This window comes from Eptatretus burgeri, chromosome 1, assembly GCF_056783735.1.
Source record: "Eptatretus burgeri isolate ZD-2024b chromosome 1, Ebu_testis_v1, whole genome shotgun sequence".
In the NCBI taxonomy this organism is placed as follows: Eukaryota; Metazoa; Chordata; class Myxini; order Myxiniformes; family Myxinidae; genus Eptatretus; species Eptatretus burgeri.
Window position 1 is genome coordinate 74008979 of NC_140961.1, and position 22648 is coordinate 74031626.

The window sequence follows — 22648 nt, forward strand, 5'->3', positions numbered from 1 at the left end:
CCTGAATGTTGAATGCTCATGGCCGCCAGATTCGTAACAATACCACTGGACGGATCACAGGCAAAGGCAAGCAAACATGCTGGAAACAATTCAAAAAAGCAAATGGAAACATACACCGGGCATTTGCTCAGCTGGGACAAACAGCTTATCCATCCGCTGAAGTGATGGACAGTCTAGAAGAGTTTGTTGTCTCTTTTGTTCGCTCCAAGACTCGGTATCAAAACAGTCGGAGAGCTACGATGGCACTTGTTCAAGAAAAATCAAGCGGAGGCTGAGAAACTGCCCCCAACAAAGGCATCTCTGAAGGAGCACATTCTCAGGGCTCATTACCAAGCGATGGTTTGGTTACTGGCAGACTCCCCAAATCCGGACTTACCTCCGCCAATTAATTATGGATGGAATGATGAAAATAATCAGTATGTCCCAAGAGTCTTTGACCTCCCACCAGCTCCGACAGCTGTTATGGAGCTTGTAAAGTGCGGCTGTGGCAAGAGCCGATGTGCCAGTGGATCCTGTTCTTGCAAGAAGCATTCTTTGGCCTGCACTGAGTTATGTGCTTGTGACGTGAACGTTGACAAATGTGAAAACACCAATGACAGACTCAGAGGAAATTATCATGAGGACAGCATGGATGAAGATGACTTATCTGACACTGCATGACTATGAACTTGATAGTTTTTGTTTCAACAAATATTTTGACCGATTCATTACAGTTGACTACCTAAGTGTATACCATAGAACAGATATACTTTATGTGAACCACTAAACATACCACAAAGCATAAACGGTACATTTATCTAATTGAATGACTTTTAAATAAGAAAATTTGCATCTGGATATATGCTCCATCATGGTTGTTATTGACATGGGAATTGGCATAGATACCTGTGGACAATAAAAATCAGTATATATATATATATATATATATATATATATATATATATATATATATATATATATATATATATATATATATATATATATATATATATATGATATATTTGTGTTACAAATGTCCAGACCTTTAATTTGATATGCTACATGCTCTGCTTTATAATGATATTTGAAACTGGTAGTTGCAACCAAAACAGCGATAATGGTATTTTAGGGGGGCCACATTAAAAGTTACCAAATGTACCCAAAATGCAAAACAAAAATTGGCACCATGATTTTTCTGATTCTTAATCCATCTGTCTGCAATAAAATCCATGGTGCAAAAAATTATCATCCAGTGCCCACGGTATTAGAGTTTCATACATATGCTTCTACACTACTCATGCATCTTTACCCACAAGAGAAAATCACACATGCCAGGTAATTGGCATAGGAACCAACATGGGAAGAAAGGAAACAGCCACAAGCTATATTGTTGTGGGCCGGGTATCGGTGGCGAGCACGACCGCTAGGTGGAGCAGTAGAGTCGGCTCCACCGAACACCCGGAATTTATAGGTCGTCACCCCGGATAACTCTGGAGCCGACGGGTCCCTTATCGGACTGAAGATCGCCAATAGGTCGACCGCGTGGGATAGGGTCGATTGCCAATTTCAATTTACCTAAATTCCCACGTCGTCCAAACTACCGGGGAAATTCACCCTCGGCGGAGCTTGAGCGGAACGAGCCGTTAGCGTGCTCGAACCGTGCGTAACCCGAGCGGATGGTTACCGAGGTCCGTCGGTCCAAATGCACAATTTGCCGCTCCAAATTTCCCAACACGCACCGTGCTAAACCAATAAAGAAAACACAGAAACGAGCTGAAACATTTAACAGGGGATTTATTTATAATGGGGGGAAAGGGAACACACAAGGAGCAGAGTTAAACCGACTAAAAGAAATGTAAGTATGTACAAGGCACTAAGACAATTCTACTTGAAGACGGGCGCACAGACACACACACACACACACACACACACAAATACCCCAGGAAGAGATGGACCTTGTGGGTCTATCTCAGTCAAGCCGGACCGTGGTACCTGTCCGCTTTGTGCGGCCACACCGACTTCGCAACCACTGGTGGGACTCGAACCCACGACCCGAAGTCCATGACCACGATCGTCTGCAGAGCCCTCGTCAACAACCACTCACTGGCTTTGGATGCCAGGTTGGAAATGTCCCACAAACGATGATCGGCTGCCTGACAAATGCCATGATCTCTGTCTCGCGAACGCTCCTCCACGAGCACACCGTCTCTTTCCATACTGGTCCAGACAACCACTTCTTCTCCTCAGGCGGGAGGGGCCTCTTTTCCTCGCCACTCGCCTCTTCATTGGACGGTTGCGTTGCACCATTCACTCGTCACCCCCGTGAATGGCCGAAATGGGCGCCAAGTCCGCTGATTGGAGCGGGGGGGGGGAGGGGGGCGTGACGGCCGTCGCGGCGGACCGCCCCTCAAACAAGGAGAGTAATCTGGTCCTGCGTGGGCTACGCTTATTGGCCAACCGTCGGCAACCTCGCTCACATCCCCCGGATTGGGCGAGAGAGACATCAGGTCCTCGTGAACTCCGCCCACATACGTGCTGACACGGACGTGTGCAATGGTGCCGGTGGAGGATGGTGGAAGGAAGCGAAGACAGATGTCGTGGTTGAAAATTGTTGTTGTAGTAAGTGTAAAAATCCTATCTATAAAATAACTTCACAGCACATGCACACTTAATTCCCATTAGACATAGGGGATGGATTCTAACTAGAAACACACACTTATCGAAAAAACTAAGCTACGGGGACGGCTGTCTGTCTGTGAGCACAAGGCTTCCAAGTTCGTAACAATATTATGTCGATGAACATTTTGAAAATTTCTGAGATGTAATCAAAAGCTGCAAACTTGCCTCTCTCCTTGGAAACGAGACTAAAGTAGTTATCCACCACACTACTCCAAACACGTGCCAAGCAATTGTTTTTGGCATGCATACCGGGCCTCCGGCCAATCGAGCACAACTTCTCATGACAAGATTCCCTGGAAGGCTGAAAATATTGGCTTAAAACTCCAATCCAATAACACTGACCATAAAATATTACTTCATGTGCTGCTGCCAAGTGTCTTCCATTCATAATGACATTCAGAGAAGGATGAGAATGAGATATCGAAAATAATTCCGGAAAACAGCAGAGGTACAAAATAAATTTAAGAATGCCAGATGGCAAATAATTACCTTTATTTCATCCACAATTTAACAAACTAAACAGCAAAAATTTTTATTTTTTTTAACCTCTGCCAATGAAAGTGGACTGAGGTTGTTTTCACCCTGTCTGTTTGTCTGTGAGCATGATATCTCAACTTGATGGACAGGCTTGGAGTGTAACAAGGACGATTTCAGTGATGATTCTGATACTAGAATGTTAAAAGTGATTCTTCACCATCAAGAGATGGGACCAAAAATTATATATAGCAAGATATTTGAAAAAAGTTGTGCATGGGTCATGACAAAACTAGGTGGACGAGTTGGGTAGGTGTCAAGAACAAGCAGATTAGATTTTGGTTCAGATCCGGATCCAGATCCGGCCTATCAGTGGGATACAAAACGTAAACTCTTCAACCTGGCGGAGGTATGCGCTCCACCGAGTGCCGTTCGAGTTAACTATTGCTTTCGAGCTTTTCATTTAATTAAATATAGAGCAAACATTTTAAACTGAAATATCTGACAGAGTTCAACAATATTATCAAAGCACTCAATAACTCAGTAGCAAGAAGCCAGCGGTTTTCAATTCCGATCCTGCCCAAATAAAACCAAATAATTAAAATGGTACAAGCTCATTCCTTGTTTGACACAGCATTTAGAGGATAAAGCACAGATAAACCCATGCTTTTGCAGGCTGCTGGGCTAGATGACCCACCATCCCCCACCTCTTCTCTTCCACTCCTACCGCACAACGACCATACTTTATGATGGAGCTTTCGGTTAAAGAAAAAAAAGAAAGAAGTAATTTGTAGCTGAAAAGCAATGTGCAACCTAACCTTACAAGATAACATTTTAGAACAACAATTTTGAGTCGTGTCTGATTAAGCACAACCCACATGTAATCTTGAAGTTGCATCATTATTATGAAGAAAAAGAAAAGGCTAAGTGCTCTCAGTTTGTTTTTATTGTGCTGCCCGGCATTGCCCCCCACCAGAATCGTGATGTCATCAAGTTATCATCAAGTTATCATGAAAGCTGCTAAATGTGCACCTCCTGCAATTTTGAGAAAATAAGAGGATATTAAAGGTGTGGAAGGCAACTCTGAAGGTTGCCAGCTTTGAAGGTCATAAGGCACACACTTGGTTTAATGTTCCATGTAATGCTTACATTTACAACCTGCATTAAAACGAGCTTAACAATATGACATGGATCGAAAAATTGCACCGTAATGAAGTCAGTTGTTATAATTGGAAAGATGGTCAAGAGGAGCTCCAAGGAAGACTACCATTATAAACTTATGGGCAAAGTCATTTACCATCAGACCTGGAAAGTACCATTATTATGTATATTGCGACTCGGAGAAAAATTTAAACTGTATTTCATATTCATGTGCAACTATTAAATGTGTATCTTCAAAACAAATTTCTCAACAAAAACCTCTCCTTAATTAAATATATATTTAATACGTTGAGATATCGATGCAAATAGAGATACAGAGACAAAGATACAGAAAAATGTTTTCCACACTAGGAACAGCATTGTTTTTTTGTCTCATCTCAGGTATGCAAGTAACATCAAGGAATTTTAAACAAAATACAGTACATCATCTTGCACTTGCTCGATTGGGAGCCAATAGCAATACCAAAGTAACTCGGGCTTCTGCTGGAGTTTGCCAATGTCACCAAAAATGTATGAAACTGCAAGCTTCCAGCCAGTATGATGCATGAATGGGGGCTTTAAAACGATTGGCAATTTTTTTTTATTCAAGTTAAGGAAATGTTTGGCAAAAACATAAAAGTCACTACCTTTGCCATTTCTGTCAAACTTAGCAAGAGATTTGGACATGATATGAAAGAACGAACCAAAATTCAAACCAACTATTCAAGTATTTGAACACTGCATCATTCCAATGTTGGTCTCGAATGGCACTCGGTGGAGCACATACCTCTGCCAGGCTGGAACAGTTCACGTTTTATATCCCACTGATAGGCCAGATCTGCATCCGGACCATTTCGTCCTTCTCGCATGCCAAAATCTAATCGGGCTTGTTCTTGTCACCGACCCAACTCATCCACCCAATTTTGTCATTATAACCCATCCACAACTTTTTCAGATACCGTGATATATATATATATATATATATATATATATATATATATATATATATATATATATATATATATATATATATATATATATATATATATATATATATATATATATATATATCGTTTTTGACCGAATCCCTCAATTGTGAAGAATCACCAAGAATTCAAGTATCCAGATCCAGATCCAGATCTTCACCAAAATCCAATCAATTCAACCTTGTCACACACCGAACCTGTCTACCACATTTCCTTTGAATACATCCACAACGTTTTGAAATATCATGCTATATAATCGTTTTTGGCTGTTATCTCTCAATGGCAAAGAATCGCTTGCAAAACTAAAAAATAGGGGCAATACCCTTGGGTGCTGACCTGTAGCGCTGGATAAGAAAACCAGGGAACCACTCACTGGTCGGCATGGATAACCCAAAAAATATTTCATGGAAAAGAAAGCAAATACCTATGGATTTTTTTTTAATGCAGTGAACAAACTTTGGTGCATTGTGGGTGATGAAGGTTGTGGTCAAGTTTCATCGAAAATGTGTGTGTGGTTTCGGAGAAGAAAGCAAATACATATTTTGGGGGGAACCCCTCGTAGGGCCTGGTTTTTCATGCCGTGAACAAACATTGGTAGATACTGAGTGATGAAGGTTGTGGTTGTTTCATCAAAATTGTGTGTGTAGTTTCAGAGAAGACGTTGGTTATGTTTGTGGAAGGACGGATGACGTGCCATCCCATAAGCTCCCCAGAACTACATTTCAGTTGACTTAAAAATTATCGGATCCGGATCTTCACCAAAATCGAATCGATTTGCCTTGTCACACCCAACCTGTCCACCAAGTTTCATCCAAATCCGTCCTTAACTTTTTGAGATTTGCTTCTCACAGACAGAGAGAGGCAGATAGACAGACAGAGACATACAGGGGTGAAAACACAACCTCCATCCATCTTCGGTAGTAGAGGTAACAAGGTAAGGTAGGCCTCGGCATAGGCAATGGCATTGGCATTGTAGATGAATACACCCTTTCATTTTGAGCCAAAAGACAACGAAGATAATTTTTTTTTTAAATGAGTTTATATAAAAGGGAAAGCTGATAATCAAAATAAGTTCAGATAGGATCGAAAATCTTCAAAAACTAGAGGGGGAGCACTCGGTAGAGTGCAAAACCTCCGCCGCCAATACTGCTGGGTCACTTAAGTGAACCTGATATCCAATTCATTGTAGGTCAAAACGGATCAGACTCTACTGAACCACGATTGAATAAACTAAACTAGATCGACGCGCATGTAGAAATGCCAAAAAAATAAAATCGAAATTTTTTTGAAAAAAAAGGTGCAAAATTTCTGGGTTTTTTTTCTCTAAAAATTTTTTTTGGGGGGGGGGTTGGAAATCACTTAAAACATGTAGAAATGCAAAAAAAAAATTCAAATATTTTTCAAACAAAATCGAAATTTTTTTGAAAAAAGGTTGCAAAATTTTTTTTTTTTTTTTTGGTTGGAAATCACTTAAAACATGTGGAAATGCAAAAACAAAAATTCAAATATTTTTTCAAAATGGCCACCATAGCGGCCATATTGGACTTTGGACCAAGTCCAAAATCTAATGGCATGATACTTGGACCATACCTAACCCCCCACCAAGTTTCGTTGAAATCAGTCGAGGAGTTTTTCCGTAATACTGTTCACAAACAAACAAACAAACAAACAGACAGGGGTGAAAACAGTAACCTCCGTCCATCTTCGATGGTGGAGGTTAACAAGTCAAAAGGCAATCTGACTAAAAACCAACCGGGCAGGAAATGTGGCCGAATGATACTTATCTATTGATATGTGCTAATCCAAGCAGTTTCTGAAAAAAAAAATAAAATAAAATAAAATAAAATAAATAAAGATTAATCATCTTGTACCGACGATTCTATTTGATGAAACGATTGCGTAACGTAGAAATATTAAGCAGTAGACGAGGAGCAAGAGGAAGAAAAGGAAACAATAAATTGCCAAGAAATGTAAATATTGTGAAGCAGTTACAGATGAGTTCTTCAAGAAGACTGATTTAATGGTGGAAAGAAAGCAAAACACAATTATGGACTCCTGATAAGCAGGCCCATCAGGATGAGATTTTTTTTAAATCGGTAAACGTTGATAAACGCAGATTTCAGATCACACTCACAGGTGCGGAGGACAACTCTTCGGAAAAAAAAAACAAAAAAAAAACATTCCATCATTTGAAGAAATGCATAGAAAGGGGACAAATAAAATGTTTAAAAACTTGTCATTTCCATTTATGTGTAAAAAAAACAAAATGTAATGAGTGAAGCAGGTATTTACATCTCTCTGAAAACAGACGACTCCGTGGTGGAGTATTCAGTGGATAGTGCGTGAGTGGCGTTAAAGTTGAGAAAAAGCACTTGCGGTGTTTTTTCATTGGTGGTTGAAAGGCACTGTAATAATAATAATACAAGAGGTAATGGGGAATTTCATAAGTAAGTAATCCGAAGAATTTAAAATGAATAAAAACGTAAACAAATGCTCAAAAAATAAACAATGCTTTTATCCATAAAAATCAGCGCAATGGCGTCTTCTACCTAACAACTTCCCACAGGGCTCTGTGCCATCTCCTCACGTCAACATATTCCTCCATGACCTGACCCCTCGAGCCGACTCACTGCTGAAATGATATGCAGATGATGTAACCATTGCCTCAAAACATTCCAATTTTGTCCAGGCTACCAACACCCGTCAGCAATATATCTACAATCTTGAAAACCAGTTCATACTCAATCGTATTACTGCATCTCCAATCTCCATCCAGATCTTTTGTAACTCTTATCACCCCGGACAGATATGAATCCAATGCACTTCCTACCATTATCCTTTTCAATGAACAACATTTTCTCAACAGACATCCAGCATGACTGGGCATCACCTTGGATATCCACATGACCTTCACACAACGCTCTGCCAACACGAACCGCAAGATCAACGCACTAAAAGCACTCACTAATACAAACTTTAGACAACGCAAAGAATCACTTTTAACAACCTACTAACAGTTCATCTGAAGTACCATCAATTACACCAGCATGAGTTGGGCTGCCACGACCTCAGACCATAATATTGTCGTTGTTCTGCAAAACCAGCACTCTTCCGAGGCAATGGCGCCCAACATACAGCGATCCTCAGACAGTTATCTTGTTAGTATTCTTTTAGTTAGCCCTTTCCATATGTCTTGTGGGTACATGGGACAAGATGCGTTGCTGCGTAGGGCTTTTAGTTGGGTCTTCAACCCTACATTCTTTCATTTCTTTCACTTATTTTACTGCCCTTTATTTCACAAACAAAACCACGCACGCATGCATGTCAGGCCAGAAGCGCTGTCTGCAGAGCATCGGGAAGGCACAGCGATCGCCATTTCTTGTTCAAACTGGGTGCCATAAACCAACCGACGCTTCACCTCAGACCCTCACCATGCTCAACACAATGCGACAACACTCACCATGATCACTACGAACGCCTCTCAAAATGCCCAACAACAACCTACGACCGAACTCTTCACCACAAACACCACAATCACCTCATTCGCTTGTGTCCTCACTAGGAGCCAATATTCATTACACCTGCAGACATTCTCACACGTCCATGTTAAGCTTTCTCTCATGCGTCTTCTCAATCTGCCTCGTTCACAAAAACAGCATGACTGACTTGCACCTCTCACACCTTCCTCTTGCATCACTCTGCACCACATTTTGCACCTCCCACTCACACACCATAGACACCCCCAGTTTTCTTCCTTCCTTCCCCTTCCTAAGCAATTGGGTTCTGTAGGTCTGTCGACCGCGAAAGGTACAACGAGGTTGTCTAAACCTCAACTTGCTTCTCCTCTTTGTGGGCTAAATCTAATTTTGTGTGTGTGTTTGTGTGCGTGTGTGCGTGTGTGCGTGTGTGCGTGTGTGCGTGTGTGTGTGTGTGTGTGTGTGTGTGTGTGTGTGTGTGTGTGTGTGTGTGTGTGTGTGTGTGTGTGTGAGATGGTGTCTGTTGCCTGTGCAACATAAGTAAGATTGGAGAAGGTTATTGGGTTAACTCTGCACTGTCTTTCTTTTTGTAAACATTTGCATTTCTTTTCCCGCACCCACCAATTCCTTGCTTTCCTGTGCTCTATATTTTTGTGAATAAACCCTATTACTGTGCCGCATAATTTTCCTCACCTCGCTGTGTAAATAAATTGCTCGTTATAAATGTACCCAGCTCGCTTTCGTCTTTTCCTCCATTGGTCCAGTATGGTCCGCACGTAATAGTGTCGTGTCCAGGAGGGTTTAGCCCCTGCCTGGACGGATGGTCAAACAAATTCCCTTGGAGGCTAACAGCCGAGATTCTCGGAGATGATAGAGCGCAATGGGAAGGAAAGGACGGCAAAGGAAGGAGGCACATGGGTTGTACTCGAACCCACAACAGATACACCGACACCAGCAAATAAAATAAATAATGATTTAATAAACAGAAAATCAAACAGTTACTTCTGAAATAAATCAAGACATGAGGAAACTTAAATCTAACTTTGAGGCACCTCCACACAGATCTAAATACAGACAAGGGGACAGAATAAATCAAAGAGAAATCCCTCCTTTATTCTGGCACTTCGCTTTGGGTCCAGAAGTGATCTTTTATGAGGGTCAAACCACGTTGTCCTGTGAGGTGGGAAATGTGCCCAAAAAGGCACGCAGCTGCTCTCTGGCCGGGCAAACGTACAGGAAGCAATTTGGGTGGCGATACTCAACACCGCGGCTCAGAGACGGCCGTACAGCTTCTTTCATCAATCGCCCTCACCGACGCCAAAGCTTTGCAGAATGGCACCGTCTCTTTCCCCCGATGGCTCAACATGAGGCTTCGAGGCTGGTCCCACATGATTCAGCCAAAAGTCAATGGCCAGCGTCTTGCTCCTCCACGTGAGGCATTTCGCCTCAGTATGAACACAAGAATCGTGCAGTCTCCTTCACCGTGGTGAGGGGAAGCTAGCCGTAATGCCCTTCTCCTCTTTCAACCGCAATCTCCTGCCTCTCTCTCGCTTCTGCCTCTTCTCTCTGGTCGTGTTCCGACCACCGATTCTATCCCACACTAGGTCCGCTCGCCACAAAACAGCACGACCTTTTTCTCTCCTCATGCAATGGGAGACATCCCCGTTCTCCCCCAGAGACGTGGTCTTCTTCCTCTTATTAACGTCACGCCACTCTATCATCCACTCCGCCGGGGGCGTGGTTTGCTAAAAGTCACCCTTGGAGGTGGGGCTTTCTGCCTGCTTGGACGTGTAGCTCGATTGTTGTTGTTGTTGTTGTTGTTGTTGTTGTTGTTGTTGTTGTTGTTGTTTTAAGGATGTGATCCCTTTTTATCACCGGTTTTGAAATACAAAAACATAGTAAAAGGTCACAGGGGGAAATCACATACTGGGAGAAATTATCTTTAATCCCTACCAAATTAACACAGCACCACCCCCCCCCTAGTTTACATCGAGACGTCTCCTACACGTCCATGGACCAAGCTACTCTATACAATCCTATCTTTCCGATGAAATTCCTCCATCCACCCGATAAACATAACAATAGCTTAAGGCGCTGTCACACCTTGACGTTTTAGCCAGCAATAGCAACGTATAAAAATGTATGTAAAACGTTGGCGTACGCTGAAGTTTTGAGTTGTTTTTTTTTAAGTTTTGGTCGTATGCATAACATATTAGTAACGGGCACAGAACGTTTCGTTGTGTTATAGATAACTTATACCAACGAATGCTTAGCCTGTTGGCGGCATTCACAACCTATGCCCAACGACAGTTTAACTTAGGCATAGCGCGCTGCATGTATCGCCGAGGAACTCGTGGCGTAGCCTGTTAAAAACCTGCCGCACACCGATTTAAATCATAACCGCCTGAGAATTGGAAATGTCAACATCGCAGTCACACCTTGACGATTTAGCCAGCGTATGCCGACCTATGAAAAATGTGTCTAAAACGCTGGCACACATCGAATACGGTATGGGTAAGTTGTGTATACGTTAGGAGCACGCTGAAAAACAATGAAGTACGCTGGCATATTCCGTGGTACGTCTAGTACGTCGTGAAATTTCAAGCATGCTGAAAATTTTACGACGTACTCGACGTATGGCTCACAAGTTCCGCATACGCTGGCATAAGTTCTCGGCACGCTCTGCGATCGTTGACACACGTCGGACACACGTTACTTCTAAGTTACTCATAAGTCGAAACACGTTGAGGTAATGTTTAGCATACCTGAAACTTAATTTTTAACCTATGAGTAACGTGCTTTGAACCTATGAGTAGCGTGCTTTGAACCTATGTGTAACGTATCTCAAACGCACATTGTCGTATGTAGACGAATTTGATTGACGTCTTCCGGACGACCACAGAACTTACTGAACGTGTTTCTAACTTACATCTACCGTATAATGGCGATTTGGCAGCGTTTAGGGCAATTGGTATATACAAATGGGCATCACATGAGGAACCTGTCAGTGTTCCAGACTCCATGATGAGTAGATGTCAATGTCAGTAGTATCAGTAGTTGTAGTATTAGGTGAGCGTGTCAGTAGTAGTAGTAGTAGTAGTAGTAGTAGTAGTAGTAGTAGTAGTAGTAGTAGTAGTAGTAGTAGGTCCATGTCAGTAGTAGTAGGTGAGCGTGATGGGGAGGGTGTGGGTGATGATGGATCCTCGTTGCGTCCACGAATAGGAGACTATTTTGCACCATTGTTCCATGTTCTTTTCGGCTAATTTTTTTTTTCTCATTCCCACGATGAACTATTTTTTTGTTTCAGTTTTAAAAGTATTCAAAACGACTTGGACAAATGGATAATGTACTAGTAATGAACACAGAACGTTTCGATAACTTATACATAAGTTATACCAATGATTGATTAGTGTGTTTTAGGCGTCCACAACCTATGCCCAACGATAGTCTAACGTATGCATAGCGTGGCAGCGTATCGTCGACGATTACGTGAGGTTTTCTATTCATAGGCTGCAACTTCACTTTTAATAAATGGCTGTCACTCGCCTATTGTTTTTGGACGCTGGTGCTCGGCAATTTAAATCGTTTCCATTGAACGAGTTAAATCACTTCCACTGGACTATTGAAATGATTTAATAATAATGCTTGGTTATCCTTGGACCCAATCTGGCTTGCAGCTCGTCGAACATCGCTGTGGGCATTCGCGGGAAGTTGATGAAGGATGCATGGTCCTCGTTCCGGAGTTCCACCATGAGCTGGTCATATATACCGTAATGGCGTCGCCTCCCGATCCATGGTCTAACCCAGTTCCTTCTCCTCCATTCACGTCTTCTTCTCCCAGCTCTATGGCACGCAACTGGTGCAGTGTCAACTCGATGAGGTCATGTTGATGTTCGAGGACAGGTAGGTATTGTCGTCTCAGCGTTGCTGTATCCTACATCTCTCGGAATGACATGGACATGTACTCACCACGAAGTCTAAAAAAAAGACGGGTTCCTCCTGCGAAGCCCCTTTTCATATACGAATTCCCCTAATCGCTGCCAATACGCCATTATACGATATCTGTAAGTTATAAACGCGTTCAGTAAGTTCTGTGGTCGTCCTGAAGACTTCAAATACGTATTTGTGCGTAGGACATGCTTTACAAATAATTCCCAAGCACGTTACTCATAGGTTATAAATAAGTCATGGGTACCCTAAACATTAATTTGACGTGTTTCGACGTATGAGGAACTTTCAAGTAACGTGTTGCGAAGTGTGAACAACGTTCGTGTAGCGTGCTTACAAAACGTTACTCATAGGTTAGAAATAAGTTCCGGGTACGCTAAACATTACCTCAACGTGTTTCGACTTATGAGTAACGTACAAGTAACGTGTGTCGACGTGTGTCAACGATCGCATAACGTGCCTACAACTTATGGCCAGCGTCGCGGAACGTGTGTCATACGCCGGCATACGTCGTAAAATTTCAAGCATGCAAAAATTTGAGGACAACCCAAAAGTACAACGTTTAAAGCCAGCGTACTACGACTTATGGCAGTGTTTTTCAGCGTGGTCTTAACGTATACAAAATGTACCCATAACGTATTCGACGTGTGCCAGCGTTTTAGACAATTTTTTCATAAATTGGCATACGCTGGCTCAATCGTCAAGGTGTGACAGCGGCTTTAGCCGGGAGATTAAAATTTCCCAACGAATTGGCTCTCACATCAGTGTGGTGTTGTGCTAGCAATAAGCTCGGCCACCTCAATCAAGATCCAATAAAGATAAAAGTAGCACAACCACCGAGGGCACGATCCCCCAATAAGGAGACTGTGTGTACCACAGTTATACAGTCGTCAGATGTAGGACACTGGGTCATGTGGTTAAATTGTTAGTGTTCACGGTTGATTAGCGACCCGCCGCGACACGGACTTATTCGTGTACGACGGCCTCGATGCCCGGTGAGTCCGGGGAGAATCAGGGCTACCCCAACCCTCGTAGTCAGGCCAGAACAGAGGGGGGAGGGGGTGGTCAGGTGGGCCATTTGGCATGGGCCTACCATACAGAAAATGTTCAATGTCTTCAGTTCAAGTCCCCAGCGGTGGGAGATACTGAAAGAACACCTTCCTGCCTCACTGCATAAAATGTCAAAGACAAGGTGGTCAGCGAGAATTGACTGTGTAAGACCAATTGCACGGCATTTGGAAAGTGTTAGACATATGTATTTAGCACTGAATACAAAAATACTTAATGAGCAGTTTGAAATGGGGGCCTAAATTTCCCATCTGGCCTGGGCCTATTTATTACCAGCTGTGCACGGGCCTGATCGTAGTACCCCTGCGAACCCGGATCCGCAACAATATATACAAAGAACCTTCAAAAATACAAAACAAAGCTCTCACGACAGCAACAAGTAGCACAGGATCTACAAGTGTATAGCCCACTTACATGCTGAATCAAAGTACTGTACTTCGAATTGAAATTCACCTCAATATGAAAAGCTCTCAATTCATTGCCTCTGCAGCTCAACGTCCCTCTTACCCATGCCACTTTATGACCAACCATCCTCCACTTCAACGACGTACGAAATGTACAACTGATCATCATTACTCTCATATTCTTCATATTGTTACATGGTGTGGGGGGATCCATAGCTCGATTGTTGTAAGAATTGTATACATGATCTGTTTGCTTTGAGTAGGTTACATTGCCATCAGGGACCTGTCAGAGGAAGTCGCTTTCTTCCACATGATGTTGAGGAGAAAGCATATGAAATTTATAGATGGTATAGTTAAGAGAAGATTGTGTGTGTAAAAACCTCTTGGTGGCCAGGGCCAGGTGAGGACTTGCCTTTGAGAAAAAAAACATCGTTCTCTTCCGCTGTCTGTGTGTGTCTGTGTGTCTGTCCCCGTCTCTGCTTCATCATGGGGACAGGAAAGACTGCTCTCTGGAGACATAGACCCGCCTCACAATACCTCGCCTCCATTAAATTGCTCCTGCACGCTTCTTGCTCCTGAGGTCGCACACCAGCATCACGCCATCGGGAAGTCCTCGCCTGCTTACCCCATTGTTTCGTAAGAGTGTGGTCTGTGGTGCTTAGTGGGGTGAGGATTATTTATTCATTCTTGTGTACAAGTTTGTCTGTCCCCACATCCATATCTGTGTCCGTTGACTCGCTTGGTTTGTTCCATTTTGCACATCCCTTCCACCTTTCTCCCCATACCCCATATAAAGGTAAGAAACATCTTCTATCCTTCTGCTTTCTGTATGTGCCACTGCCAAATTTGGTTCATTTACGTGGCCTTGGGGAACTGTCATGTTGTAGATTAATTTCCCTAAATGCAGTCGTCAAAGACAAGATCCCGGCGCAGAGAGCCCGTGTTAACTAAAGCTGTCTGACATGTCAATATTAAACCTCCTCCCTCACAAAACATCCCCATGCGTCATCACATTCACAAATATCTATCATCACAGTCATTAGAACATAATCTGTCAAACAATATCCTCAACCACCCTCCCCCAAAATTCACTCTTTTGAACCAACACCTTGTCGTGAAATGAGATTCCATCGAGCTAAACTCAGATGTGGATACCATCCCTCCCTTATGCAATATCAACATAGGCTACAACCCACACTAAACCCAACACGTCCCCTCTGTCTATCCACCCCACCTAATATGACGAGCTGCCCCTCCCTGGTCAACCAAAGACACTTCTATACAATATATCTCTGAGTGTCGGGTGGGCACTGCAGGATGACTTCAGTTCCACTGGTATTTTCACTTGTTGAAGTACCGAGGTTACGACAACAACATCCATTGAAATGATTGAGAAAAACACATAATCAAATTCTGTTGTTTGTCAAGCTTACTTTGTTTTTTGTTTTTTCGTTTATTTGTTTGCTTGTTTTAATACAACGTTGAGGCTCGTGGAAGAGCTAGGACACTGAATGGATTAGGATGTCACAGACAAAAACATACCGCAAAACACGGAGAGAGAGGGAGAGAGAGAGAGAGAGAGAGAGAGAGAGAGAGAGAGAGAGAGAGAGAGAGAGAGAGAGAGAGAGAGAGACAGAGAGAGACAGAGAGAGAGAGAGAGAGAGAGAGACAGAGAGAGACAGAGAGAGACAGAGAGAGACAGAGAGAGAGAGAGAGAGAGAGAGAGAGAGAGAGAGAGAGAGAGAGAGAGAGAGAGAGAGAGAGAGAGACAGACAGACAGACAGACACCAACAGCAGAGTTGAAGGCCAAGATAGAAGAAGACTTGAATAAACAATGGGTATGAGGAGGAATGGGGGGCAGGAGTGGATACAGGGGGTGGACATGATGGACACAGAAGGCAACTCAAAAAAGGGAAAACTGGAAATTTGGGAAAGGAGGGATTTCAGTGAGGTTAATGAGGGTAGAAAATATTATGGTTTTGGATTGGGGACGATCTGAAATGGTAGTGAACAGCTGTCTTGAAGAGCTGGAGGGAGAATGAGATTGAAGAGGATGTGGAAGTTGATTCCACAAGTGGGAGGGGGGGGGGGGAGGAGTATACAATGAGTGGAGATGAGCAGTGATCCTGGATTTAGGTAGTTTCACCAGAGGGGGATGATGGTGGACCAGGTGAGCCCTGAAGAGACCAGAAAGGAGATGGTAGAAGACTTGTAAAGGAGGTTTGCACGTGTGAGTATACCAACTCAAAAAGGATGCCTGTTGGACCTGGAAATTTTGTAATGTCAATATTTTCCACGTACTGAGGGGGGGGGGGAGCATGTCTGGATCATTTTCAGGGTTTTTGAAGCATAATTCTACAATAATACTAGCATGAGATTCCTCACATGGAAGGTTTGATAGGGGACACTTGATAATAAAAAAACCAAACAAACTCAAAAATGACATTGTGGGTCACCCACGACCAGAGAAAGGAGAGGCACCTCTTTTGACCACTTTATGGAAGAGTCTTGGAATGGGGAATGGCCGAGCAATACTTATGTTGGGTGGGTAGTCGGAGGTCTATTCTATGAAGCCGGACATACTTTAATACTGCATAGTCCACTGCGAGGGTGTCAAATCATATTCTATCAGAAAAACAACAATAAGTTGAAACAGGCAAGCCTGTAAATCAAATAAATTAATAATTGAGCAATTTAGTGATATTGCTTAGTTCAAATAATTGCCAAGAAAGGAAAAATTAAGGAGAAATAGTCCATTGGCTCAAAGAAAAAAACAAAATTTAAAAACATGATAAACAAGGACACAGGCGAGGTCGGCGAGCGGAAAATTTGATTGGTCGTGATGACGTCAAATTCTGTAATATTTTGTCCAAGTAGGGCTAAACTGGAGGGTTTCAAAAGTGTCAAGAAGGAAATGTGTTCTGCAGTGTTTAAGTATATAATTCAATTGAAATAAAATAAAAATTTTCATGGTTGTAGGAAAAAAAAGATTTTTTTGAAGTTTATCGCCATTGCTGCAGTGTCTTTCACACCACCTTATTTAATGTTGGATTAGTTATTCATGCCGGTTGTTTGTATCCTTTTCGCACCTTAAAAACAGTAAGTTTCCTGTTTGGAATGATTTTTAGTTGTTTGTTTATCAGACAGGCAGAAAGATTTTTTTTTAATCTTACTCCTCTCTACCCATGCGTGATCAGGATGAATTCAGAGCCACAGTGCTGTAAAACTTCGGGCTCCTTTTCTGATTTGTGTTCAAAATACAACATTGAATTGAAATTAAGTTTTCCTTGATCATAAACTGATGTTTGTAGACAGACAAAATGAACCGATCGCCTTACCCTGCTTTTCGATTTGCATGTGTGATGTAATGAATGATATTTTGTTTGGTTCAGCATTTTGGCTGCACTTTTTTAAAAATCTCAAATCCCAGAGGAAGCCCTGATAACTGACATCAAGTTCATATCTCAACATTTCAACATGACGACTATGATGCATCCTTAACAATAACAGATCTGTCATGCTCCAAAATTGCCAGTCATGTTTACACATGTGGTCATGTATACAGCATTAATAAGCACTACCTTTTATCCAAACAAGCCAAAGATTATGTCATTCCCGGTAATGATAAGAGGCTCTTGAAGCTTAATGTAAAGTGGATGACAAATATTTTGAAGGGCCTGCTGAGACCTTCATCGTAATTAATTCCTCAAGCTGAAAGTAATGTTTCAAATTTGTTTTGAATACAAGTCAGGCCAAATCAGTGGGATAGGTAGTTCAGTTGCCAAAAGTAACTTTCACGTCCTTTTTCACCCTAAACCAGTGTTTCTCAACCGGGGTTGCCCGGAACCCTAGGGTTCCGCAAGAGGTCGCTAGGGGTTCCGCGAGAAACTAATAAATAGGCTAATGTATTTTTGAGTAGTTTTTGTTTGATTTAATATTCGTAATTTTACTATACACGTACGGCATATTGTTGGAAACTCCTTGGTTATTATAATAGAGGCTTCAACCTCTTATATTATTTACAATTATAACAACCATCGGGAATGTTATATTATAACAACCATAACAACCACGAAGCGCGATGGACGCCCGGAATAACGACTCGTCATTGAACACGGCACACGGCCTGTACGTGATGACGTCACCAATGATGACGTGGTCTGTCTCATTGTCAATAAATTTGACAAAAAGGGGGTCATTTTTTCCTTAAACCAGGTATCCGAAAAAATATAGATTTACCACGTGAACTACGATAAAAAATATAAAAGAGCTAGATATTAATAATGGCATATAATAATTTTTATGTAGGGGTTCCCTGAGACATGAAAACTATTTCAAGGGTTCCACAAGGGTTAAAAAGGTTGAGAAACACTGCCCTAAGCCATCAGTCTGGTGTTCCGTTACTTGCCAATGTACCCTCGTGTTCAATTGTAAAATATTAATGTCCAATATTTCCCAATCGCATGAGAGGGGTTGCCCCCCAAAATAGGTATTTGCTATAACATTGGTTCATTGGTACATTTTGCTGATTCCATCCAATGTTGACTTTCTCCTCAGTCTCATTATTCTACCAGGTAAGCACCCAGGGGTATCGCTGCTATTTTTTTATTATTACTAAGCAAAGCTTTGCTTTCCTGTGGTTAAAATGTCTGGGAATATCCAAACAATATTGGAAGGAGTCATGTTATGTGATAATTTTTATCGACCACCAACAACAAAAACAACAACTACTAGAAGGGCACTCAGTAGAGCGCATACCACCACCATGTAATGCCTGATCCACGAGAACATATCAGGCCCAATACATTTTTGAAATATCATGCGACACAGTACTATATCATTTTTGGCCCTATCTCTCAATGGTGAAGAATCACCATAAAAATTAAATAATTATCGTTTCCAGATCCAGATCCAGATCTTCACCAAAATCGAAGCAATTCTTCCTTGTCACATAACGAACCTGTCCACAAAATTTCATCCGGATCCGTCCACATCTTTTTGAGATATCCTGTACACAAACGGACAAACAAACAAACAGACAGAAAGGGGTGAAAACATAACCTCCACCTTCGGTGACGGAGGAAACAAGCTTTGAACAACCCACAGCTAAATTTTGGCAATGTAGCAAAAACATTTTTCTTTTCATCATGTCCAAGTTGAAACATGAGGAACTATCTTTGGCTGAATGTAATCAGTGTGAGAAAAATTATGAGTCAAGAGAAAACCAAATAAAATGACAGAATAATGCTCATTGTCTTATGATGAAGAAAATCAATGCTTGGGTACTACAGTGTACTCGTTTACTTCTATGATTTTGCTGGTTTGTACGTATGGGCCACTCAAAATGTGGTCTATTGATCACCATTAGGTTTCTACAATTATCTGCCATGTCAACTATATTTATGAAGCAAACTACAAAATAGGACATTTTTTTAACAAAGTCTTTAAATCACCATTCTGGCACCAGTATGCACATTTGGAGTGTCCATAGATAAAATTTGCTTGTAATTATCAGCTTTTTGTACGCTTGCTTGCAATTTCCAGTTACATTGCAGAAAATGCTCCATCCATCCATTGGGACCAAACTCTGTGCAGAGCGTTGGTGCTGCCTAAAGCAGTCTCCTTGGCTATTGGGCACAATCCTGGACAGGTCACCCCTCTGACACAGGATACCAAGCTGGTACTCATTTTGCCGACCTCAGAAGGATGACAGGCAGAGTCAACCCCACCTTGTATTAATTCAACAGCAGAGCAGGATTTGAACTCAGGATCCTAAGATCCCAAGCCTACCACCCGAACCATTAAAAGCCAACACCAGGCATAGAAAATGCTCGATCACTTGCAATCTTCACTCTCGCGCAAAAATTGAGGAGTGGAAAAAAAAAATGGAAGTTCACTCCAACTCACTGCTATTAGATACCTCTAGTGTTGATGTAGAGTAGAGGGAAAAAAAGCCAAAAGCTGTTCATAAAGATGATAAAATCTCCGAAATTGTGGCCGAGTTGCTTGAGGCAATCCAAGAAAAGAGACGAGTATCTCTTCTGTGGATATTTCATGCAATGATGGCAGCAAAAACAAGAACGACTGCAAACATTATGTGTCGTACTAAAACCATCTACAGTCTGTTGCTTTGAAGCTGAATACATAGCCCAGGACTTATTTTGGAAATTCAAGTCAATCACAGGAAAAGAACCATCAAAACAAAATGGCAGAGGCTGCGATGCGTGAAATGATTGCAGGTCTGAACTTGCATTTACAGCTCAGTATAAGCGCTCTCAGGCTTATATTTCTCCGAATCCAAGATTACACAACGTAAATAAATACCTTTGCGTTTCGACTTACATTTACTTCAAAAGTTTTGTTTCCAAAAAAATAATAATTGGAAAACTTGTGGAAGTTTTTTTGTTTGTTTGTTTTAAATTGCTCAAAGTAGAATATGTTTTAGTTTAACATTGGTAAATACCAAAATGGAATTTACATTAAACTAAAACTAGTGACACCAATGTGGAAGGGTAAACTAATCTGCTATAGATGTCAATTGCATTTGAATATATTAGATATCAGCTACCTTGTCCTGAACATTCACTATTTATACTTCTTAAAATGCAAGCCTCATTTCACTTTAAAAAAAAGAAGAAAAAAAGTGAAAACCTCTTCCTTTACAAAGGCAAATTGCACTTGTCAGTGAGCAGTTCCGAAGAAAAAAGAAAAAGAAAAAGAAAAAAAAAATAATTGTATGGAAGAAAAAAATTGGTTTGCATCGAAAAGAAGAAAAGAATGAGTATGAGAAGGAGGAAAAAAGATTTGAGAAATGACACAGCCACCAACCTCAAACTTAGCTCAGGTGCAAGTGATGTGGCAGGAGAAAGAGTGCCAATTGCTTGTAGGTGTATGGAGGTGTCAGATTGAATCCTCTCTCCAGAGAAATCCCAGAGAAAATTGAAAAACTGTACACATTACAGACAACACATGCTGCCCTGCCCTTAGAGACAACCCGAGATGAAGAGCAAGTGTGTGTGTGGCACAGAAAAAGCAGGCAAAAATAAAATAAAAAAAGATGCACTGAAACTATAAGGGTATTTTTTTATTTTTTTTTATTTTTTAGCACAAAAAGACTGAATACAAGGCTAGTAAACCGAGTTCAAACGATGAAGTACAATTTACCTTTGGTGCAGGCTAAAAGTGGCTCATTAATTGAAAGATGCTTTGGTTCTGCATTTTGGAAAGAAAGAAGGCATCAGAGAGCGAAGAAGATCTTCCAAGCCCCCCAAAATGCGAGAAGGTGATGCAGACCGACTCCTTAGAGTTATCATTTATCTTACATGGCCACGTGTTAAAGCACATGACAATACTTAACCTCTTACAATACTGTATATAAAACGGATGACGTGGGTGTATATCATAAGACAAAGAACAAGAGATGAAAAAAATTAAAGTAAATGGCTTTAAGAATGCTCAGTGTTATAATTTTGATAATGAGCAATGTATATATTGCTTATAATGGATGCATTTTTTTTTAATCGACAATGTTATCATTTTAGGGCAGAAAATGTCAATTAAAAACGGGCTGCTGCCACCTCGTGGCAAACTTTTATCTTCACTTGCTCAAGTGTATTATTTTCAAGTAGACATTGCAAACAAAGAACTGGTGAGTGATCCGACAGAAGAGCCCCCGGGTATCAACCTCCCCCGGAAACAGTGGTTTGCGCTCAACAGGATCCGCACTCTCCATGCAAGGACATCACGCCACCTTCACAAATTGAATTCCAAATGCAGCCCAGCATGTGACTGTGGTCACCCAGATCAGACGATTTACATCACATTGTGAATGAGTGTCACCGACGGAGATTTGATAAAGGATTTAAGGCAGTCCACCTCACAAAAGACAGTCCTGTGATTTGCTTGTCCAACTCAGACTTAGAACTGTGAGCCGTAATTTGTCACACGCAAGATTAGATTAAATTATTTTCAAGAAACTACGTGTCTATACAGCGTTTATATGATGTTATTCCATTTACAACAGCTGCTTATTAAATAATATAGTTATGTGTTGATAGAAATAATTTAATGAGAGAGGTGGGAGCTGTCAATATTATCAAAATGAAATTTGCTACATCGACTCTGTGTCACATTAGTGCATAAAAAATTTAGACTTTCGGAATGAAATTTTGCATCAATAATGGGAACAAAAAGTATGCAGGGTTGACAATTTTTTTGACCCTGCCCTCATTTTAAAAGTCATGGCCTAATCATAGACATTTTAACATTTTTAACCATAATTCGACTGAGGTTTGGCAAATCGGAACAAAATTGCCCTCTCGAGATAGCGTTGGCCCTAGAGCAATGCACATTTATGTTAAATTTACATCATACCTCTATCTGAGTTGAAGGTAAAGTCAAATGGCGGTCTGAAAAAAAAAAATAACATGAATCTCAAAAACCGCTTGGCTTTCCAAGATGTTCTTGCAACATAATCGTGTCCCTGCACTGAATC

The 22648-nt window shown here is 41.4% G+C and overlaps 1 protein-coding gene across 7 annotated transcripts in view; it reads right to left on the reverse strand.

Moving 5' to 3' along the window:
- Positions 1–22648, reverse strand: part of INPP5A (inositol polyphosphate-5-phosphatase A) — a 215471-nt gene that overhangs the window by 98938 nt on the left and 93885 nt on the right. Inside the window, exon 1 of one of the 7 annotated variants that reach the window (XM_085888398.1) lies at positions 8797–8895. The exons of the other annotated variants lie outside the window; for them this stretch is intronic. Coding sequence (XP_085744524.1) covers positions 8797–8880 — 84 coding nt within the window. The 5' untranslated portion in view covers positions 8881–8895. Of the gene's footprint in view, positions 1–8796; positions 8896–22648 lie in introns of those variants that run through there. 7 annotated transcript variants of the gene reach the window in all.